Below are 7,792 nucleotides of genomic sequence, written 5' to 3'. Positions count from 1 at the left end.
ACAGTTTGACTCCTCCTGTAGAGTGAACTTTTAAACACACACACACACACACACACTGAGTACCTGGCCTAGACTTCTACAGATAAAAAAAGAGGGATAGTATCTTTCCCTTTTTTCCACTCTACAGAGATGGAAACTGTCGCTCAGTATGTGAAAGCAGTGAAAGCAGAATTACCTGCCAAATTAAATCTGTGTCACACAATGTTTAGGACTGATTTAAACAATGCCTATAATTGGGTGCTTTGAGCTAAGATGGCTACAGGGGAGGGGAGAATATATTTTCACCATGCTAGATAAAGAAATTAAGCATTCCTTCCTCTATTAACAACACATTTTTGGTATTTAATGTTTGCCGTTGTACTGCTGAAATATTAGAGCAATTCCTCTGCAGAAAATGAATTATAGAATAGAATTCACAAACTAGAGCCTGAATGGATTTACTTTTTCTGTCAGGGAGTGCTAAGGGCAACCCTGCATGACAGAGAGGGGTCCTCGAATGACATCCTCTTGGTGCTGGGCAGGAACTGGTCACTGGGTGTGGGCGTGGCCAACTCGTCCATCTCGGTAGTAAAGTGGTCAGGGCTCTCTCCATTGGTTGTGTCCTTGATGACGCTGTAGGTCAGGGCCGCGCTGTAAGACGCCGGCTTCTCCAATCGCTGCGGACCGCAGTGACACAACTTCTTGAAGGAGGTGCGGAACTTCTGAGACATGGCGTTGTAGATGACCGGGTTGACGGCACTGTTCAGGTAGATGCAGATGCGGCAGAAGAGTAGGAACCAGTGGTCCAGGTAAGCCTTGTCCAGGAAGGAGTTTACCACCACCAGCGTCCGGTAGGGCATCCAGAGGAGGGCGAAGAGTACCACCACCACAGCTAACATCTTAGTCACCTGACAACAACACATGGAAGAAAATCAACAGACATTTTCATCAAAAGACAGGGGAAAGAATAGAATTCAGCTTGACCGCTGTAAAAAAAAACATTTTGACACGAACATGAACAATGTTCTGTTCCTGCTGTGCAAAGAAAAGTGGTTAAAATGGGTCAGAGAGCACCCTCTGACAATTAATATCAACCACAGACTGAAGGGACGGACAAAACAGCATCTGTAAGACTAAACCAACAGAGCCTAGAGAGCAGTTTAATTACAAATATAATTCTGATGTGATAATGTTTATATTAAACTCTATCATACTTATTTATGGTGTGAGGTCTCATACCAGTGATGTGTCTCTTATTGGATAGGGCCAGGGAGCGACTATCATCATTACTCGAGGAAGATTCCTGATCACTATGCTTATTCAATTTTGATCTTTCGAGGTAATTCATCAGGCCCTGGTAAGTGGCATGGATTGCACTGGTTTCCATTCATCGCTAGGCCAGTTAGAGATGCGTGTGTTATGTCAGAGCCTTATCCTGACTTGTTTTGCTAAATGACCTAGCAGTGAGCACAGATCCATCATCTGTCTTTCTTGTCTATGCCACTGAGACAGAAAGAGCCCAAGGACGGCTTGGTCCATGTACAGACAAGGCTGAAGATGTGCAACCAAGGTAACCTAATTCATTACAAATAAAACATCTAAGATGTTTAGTGCGTATGTCTTCACACCCCAGAGTTAATGCTTGGTGGAAGCACCTTCAGCAGCCTTTACAGCTGGGAATCATTTTTTCTAATATTCTACCAACTTTGCTCAACTCTTCAAGCAACATACATGTACAGTATATCTGTGGTTTTTGTCAAAATTGCTTACGCAATTTGGTTGGGAGTCATTGATGGACAGCAATATTCAAACCTGGTCTCAGATTTTCAAGCAAATTTCATTCAGGACTGAGACTGGACCACTCAGAAATACTTAACATATATTGGAAAGCCATTCTGGTGTGTCTTTGGCATTAAAATGTGTGTAATTGTCCCGCTGAAAAATAGAAGACTGAGGCGGTTTTCCTCTAACCTTTTTACCTGGGCTTTGCTACTTTCCTTTTTACCAGGGGTGAAGGTACTATATATATAATTCCGTACAGGTAGAATTACATATAGAATCCCTATTCAATTAACAGGAACTCTGTGGACATATTAGTAAAAATCTGTCGCTTTAACTTTTCAAATGCATTACCTTTTAAAAATGCACCCGTGCATCAATCTAAGTAACCAATACAAATCTGTCAGTTTAACCTAGAGATATCCATTTTTTTTTTGCATGGGCTGCATCTCAATCCACCGCATCCGCCTATGTCAGCCTTACGCATCTGTGGTAGATGCCTCCACATCTGCGGTGGAAGGTGGGCGAGATCATGACTGGTTATGTTAATGCAACATTAACCTGGAAAGTCTAAGCCATTTGGGGGGGAGGGGGGGGGGGGGGTATTTGATTACTTCAATTACTACAAAGGGCTCCTGTAAGCCTGGCAACCTGCCCATGTTACATACTGACCAAACCGGGCGCGTGTGTACGTCTGCAGTGTGCCATCGTGCACACATAGATTTTGTACACCCACACCAGAAGCGATTAGGACACGCCGGTTGAAATATTAATTTGCGGACAGTTCGAAAATAATTAAACATTTATGGCAATTTAGCTGGCTAGCTTGCTGTGCTGGCTAATTTGTCCTGGGATATAAACATTGGGTTGTTATTTTACCTGAAATGCACAAGGTCCTCTACTCCGACAATTAATCCACAGATAAAACGGTAAACTGAATTTGTTTCTCGTTATCTCTCCTCCTTCCTACAGGCTTATTTTTCTTCTTTGGACTTTATATGGCAGTTGGCACCCAACCTTACGGTGCATTACTACAACCGACTGGAGCGTGGATGTCAGTTCATCTGTCAATCACCCACATGGGTATATACTCCCAAAAACCAATGAGGAGATGGCATGTTTCTAAAAACCAATGAGGAAATTTGAGAGGCAGGACTTGCCATTGAGCATCACAAAGGAACCGCGAGCGAGCAGTATGGGTGTAATGATTGAATAACATGTATGTGTACACTGATCGCGCACGCGACGCGAGCGATGTGGTCAGCATGCTAGTCCACTCTAAAATAATTCCCACATCCATACAGTGCACTGAGCAGCGGCCATTTGATGAATGGAAAGAGACATCTCTTACAAATCACCCAAAAGTGTAAGGAATTTAATTCTGTTGTTGTCATTCATTAGGCCTACACTTGTAAACTGTCCAGTCGCATCTCGTTCTCGGCCACTCATCTCTGCCCTCACAAAATGTCACCGTTATCGTCGAACCACATCACATTTTGCGGCGTATTCCACAAGTTTTCTAGTCCATTCACTCATTTTCACGAGGGTGACATGCGTTAATGATAAATAGTAGTGTAATAGCCTAAAGGTTTCTTGGCATCTTCGTTTTAAATATTGTGTTGGCTCATGTTCAACCGGTATGGTGTACATGTATCCCAGTATTTATTTTGCCGGTACTCTGTCTCCAGTCCCTGCTGGTGACAAGCATTCCCATAACATGCTGCTGGCACCACAATACTTGAAAATCCACTCCATATAGCGGACCGCTCCCTTTCTTCAGATAGACTTACACCCCTCCCATTCGCATGCTCAGTCTCAGGTGCTGTGTATGCTCTATATGCGTTACAAACTACATCATTCAGTGACGTGTGCTGTCAGCATAGCGGTGAGGCTTTATGAGTCTATATTAACGTGGTTTGTTGCATGTTGATTTGCTCGTGCTGCACACTGTAATCTACTTACAATGATTACCCACTGGTTGAATTAACGTTGTTTCCACGTCGTTACAATGAAATTACGTTGAACTAACGTGGAATAGATGAGGAATAGACGTTGAATTGACATCTGTGCCCAGGGGGCAAATGTTCACTTCTCTTGGATGTTATCATACACTCTTAGAAAAAAAGGTCTTAATTATCTATAACCTAAAAGGGTTATTCGGCTGTCCCCATAAAATAACCCTTTGAAGAACCCTTTTTGGTTTGAGGTAGAAACCTTTCCACACAGTGTTCTACATGGAACACAAAAGGCTTCTACCTTGAACCAAAATGGGTTCTCCTATGGGGACAGCCGAAGAACCCTTTTGGAAGCAATTTTTGTACGAGTGTACAGTATATTCTTGGAATGAACACCCCAACTTCACTACATATCATACCAGTGCAATTATAAAACTGTTGAATTCATAATCGAATTATACTGGAGTCACACACACACAAACATGCTGTAGTTATTGCACTGTAGATACACCGTTATAAGATAAACTTTAAAACAATAGTGGCAACTTACCTGCCTGCGAGATCGGGCAGTTGTGCTACAGGATGAATTGTTGGTGCTCATCATCCTATTTCCTTGGCATGATTCTTTTTTCCACTTTTTAGTATTTTCCTTGGGGTCTGCCGGCAATGGGTTGAGGAAAAGAATTCTAGCGATAAATCCATACAGAACAGTGGCTAGCATGAGAGGCACCACATAGAACACTGCAAAGTCAGTGAAGTAGATTGGCAGGTAAAGGTTTCTTGACACTTTGTATTCGCATGAGACCAAGGTAATATTGTCGTAAATCAACTCTTTCGTGTCAGACAGATAAAACCACAAGGCGCAGTAGAGCGAGGTAAAAGCCCAAACGACCACTATGATTTTCTTTGCTCTTGACAGAGTGCACACAAACTGCGCTTTTATGGGGTGGCAGATGGCTATGTACCGCTCAATGGTGAAAGCGGAGATGGAGCATGAAGACGCGTTGATGCCCAAGTACTGGAAATAAGTTATGCTAAGGCACCCGACGTATCCGTACACCCAGCCTCCTCCATACAAACTCTCTGTAATATTCGGCAGTCCCGCCGCAGTCAGAACCATCAGGTCGGCCACCGCCAAACTCACCAGGTAACAGTTGGTGGGTGTCCGCATGTGTTTGGTTGTAAGAACAACTAGTATCACCATAACGTTTCCAACTATTCCTATCCCACAGATGAGGATCACAAAAAATATGCTGACCACTTTGTATTCCATGCTATAATCAGTCCATGGACCAAGCGTCTGGTTATCTGGATTTGAAGTAACATTTTCCATGGTTTAGTTCTGTACACTTCACTTGGAGGAGTAATTCATTTCAGACATAGACTTTACATTTAAAATAGCCTCGAGAGCTCCATTCAAAAAATCTATTAGTTCCAAAACGAAGTCATTATTCAATAAAGTTTTTTGTATTACTTATCCAAAATAAAATCATTTCATGAGGTTATGAAAGCGATATATCATATAAAATCGAGCAAAATATATTCGATGAATACGAAGACCAGGTTTGGATGTTGGTGTTGTTTACCCATATTTTAGTCCTCTTTGGGCACGAAGTTAGGCAAACTGACAGTATAAGCAAAGAGGTAAAGTAAAGAGGTGTGACATGTCGTGCGCTGCTCCAGTCTAAGACAGCCTTCTCATTACGCACAGAGCTCCAAACAGCGTTTTGACTGTGGCTCCACTCTCTACCAGCTGTTCTGGTAGTAGTGTGGTTGTAGCCAACAGAAAAGCCCTGTATGCATGCATTTTAACAATGGACATAAAACATGTACACAGTAAAAATGTACTATTTGGATAAAGCCTAAAACAATAAATGAGTTAGGTATTCTCAATTTTAGAAAGCTACGTTTGTGTGAAACCAAATATATTAACCAAATATATGATTCAATGCCAACTGTTATATTTGATTATTACCACACCTATATTTCAAATTGTAAATTTGTAAAATCCTACTCAAAATTGGATATTTCAGATGTATTGGTTATCTGAAAGTCTTGCTTGGATATCATGACATCACGTGTTCAGTGTCTTTCTCTTACTTGCATTGACCTCCCAGCTAGCACATAACGTTCTGAGAACTATATATTTCATAGAGCTTGGTGAGAGCGTGGTTGTCCTATGGTCATTTTGCATTAAACCTTCCCGACATTTTCTAGGAACAGTGCAGGATAGTTGCTTGACTTAGGCACATTATGAGCACGTTTATGGAACTTGACCACAAAAATGATATATTGGTGTTTCATTACTTTAACAGAACTTTTCATAAAAGTTCAAACATGGTTACATTTTATTAAAATGTTGGTAATGTCCTAGCAAAGTTCTCCAACTGGTTTGACATTGGGAATGTTCTCAAATAGTTCAAAAACAATGTTCTTCAGTGGGAATTTCAGTACTTTAACAATAAACGTTTCCTGTAGGTTTCCTGTGGTTCTATGTAAAGTCGGGTTTAACAGAACATTCAAATAATGTTTTTTTCTTTCATCCTTATTTCACCAGGTAAATTGACTGAGAACACATTCTCATTTATAACAAAGACCTGGGGAATAGTTACAGGAGAGATGAAAGTGCCAATTGGAAGCTGGGGATGATTAGGTGGCCATGATGGTATGACGGCCAGATTGTGAATTTAGCCAGGACACTGGGGTTAACACCCCTAGTCTTACGATAAGTGCCATGGGATCATTAGTGAGAATCAGGACACCCGTTTAACGTCCCATCCGAAAGACAGCACCCTACACAGGGCAATGTCCCCAATTACTGCCCTGGGGGCAAGCCTGCTTAGGTTCAGTGGCAAGCCAGCCAGCACCGAACTTACTTTGGCTTTCTGGTTTCACCGAAAAAATGTAACAAATACAAACTAATATATATATATATATATATATATATAAAACCCATTTTTCATGTTTTACCAAGTGGATATTTAACTTTGGAATAACCTATCCACATTTTCAATTGGGTTACAAGCAATTAATTACATTTCCTCTTAATGAAGATATTAAGTTGGTTCCATTGCATGAATAAATGACTCCAAGCACTTTCTTTACATAATACTCTCACATTAACTGATTAGAATATTGTAACTAAATGGTGGCCATTACATCAACGGAAACCTTTCCTGGCTTTTTAGTATCACTGTACTTAAGCAGATATCATTTAAGAGTCAGTGCTGTCAGTGAACATAAAATCATTTTAAAAAACAACACAATACCTGAAATGACATTCACTCTCACGAGTGGCCCAAAATTACAAAGTGAAAACCACGCCCCATTAGGCCACGCCTCCAACTCTTATGCTAGACTTCCGCCACTACATTGCACCCATCGCTATGCAATGTGAATGTGCATGAAGTGTTGTAAGCAATTGAGAAGCATCAATTCATTTTTTTTTAAATCACATTGATCTGTCAAATTCGGTATTTGATTTTAGACAAATTGAATTGAATAGGTTGAACGAAACAAAGTGTAATTTTGAATCACAGTGTCTAAATGACTAAAATGTACAGTACCAGTCAAAAGTTTGGACACACCTAATCATTCCAGCGTTTTTCTTTATTTTTACGTTGTAGAATAATAGAGAAGATATCAGAACTATGAAATAACACATATGGAATCATTTAGTAACCAAAAAAGTGTGAAACAAATCTAAATATATTTTATATTTGAGATTCTCCAAAGTAGCCACCCTTTGCCTTGATGACATCTTTGCACACTCTTTTACATATTCAACCCCTTATAAGTCAAACCGTTCAGGCGCTTCAGAAGTTTTGTGTCATGGTCTGACAAACACTTCTCTAGCTCTGCCACCTTTCACCACAGTCAGTGCTGGCGCTGCGGAAGTGCCACAGCGCTAGTTTAAATTGACAGATTTTGATGGGGATTTTTGGATTATGTTAGCGAGATTGACGCACCAGTTCATCAATCGACTCTAGGGGGTTTTAAGCACAATAAATGTGTAACATATTCCATGAATTGGATTTATAACATAGCCTATCATACAAATTCGTAACATATGACACAAA

At 40.7% G+C, this 7,792-nt stretch overlaps 1 protein-coding gene across 1 annotated transcript; it reads right to left on the bottom strand.

Annotated features, from left to right (window-relative positions):
* Nucleotides 1-449: 449 nt before the first annotated feature.
* Nucleotides 450-5,058, bottom strand: LOC139405956 (thyrotropin-releasing hormone receptor-like). The gene is made up of 2 exons (XM_071148410.1): nucleotides 4,264-5,058; nucleotides 450-887 (listed from the first exon to the last, which is right to left on the bottom strand). The coding sequence occupies exons 1-2, from the start codon at nucleotides 5,044-5,046 to the stop codon at nucleotides 450-452; spliced, it is 1,221 nt and encodes a 406-aa protein (XP_071004511.1). The 5' UTR covers nucleotides 5,047-5,058.
* Between the last annotated feature and the right edge of the window lie 2,734 nt (nucleotides 5,059-7,792).

The sequence above is a fragment of the Oncorhynchus clarkii genome, chromosome 3 (assembly GCF_045791955.1).
Source record: "Oncorhynchus clarkii lewisi isolate Uvic-CL-2024 chromosome 3, UVic_Ocla_1.0, whole genome shotgun sequence".
NCBI lineage: Eukaryota > Metazoa > Chordata > Actinopteri > Salmoniformes > Salmonidae > Oncorhynchus > Oncorhynchus clarkii.
Note: the sequence above shows the minus strand (reverse complement) of the source record. Positions and strands in the feature narration are given on the sequence as shown.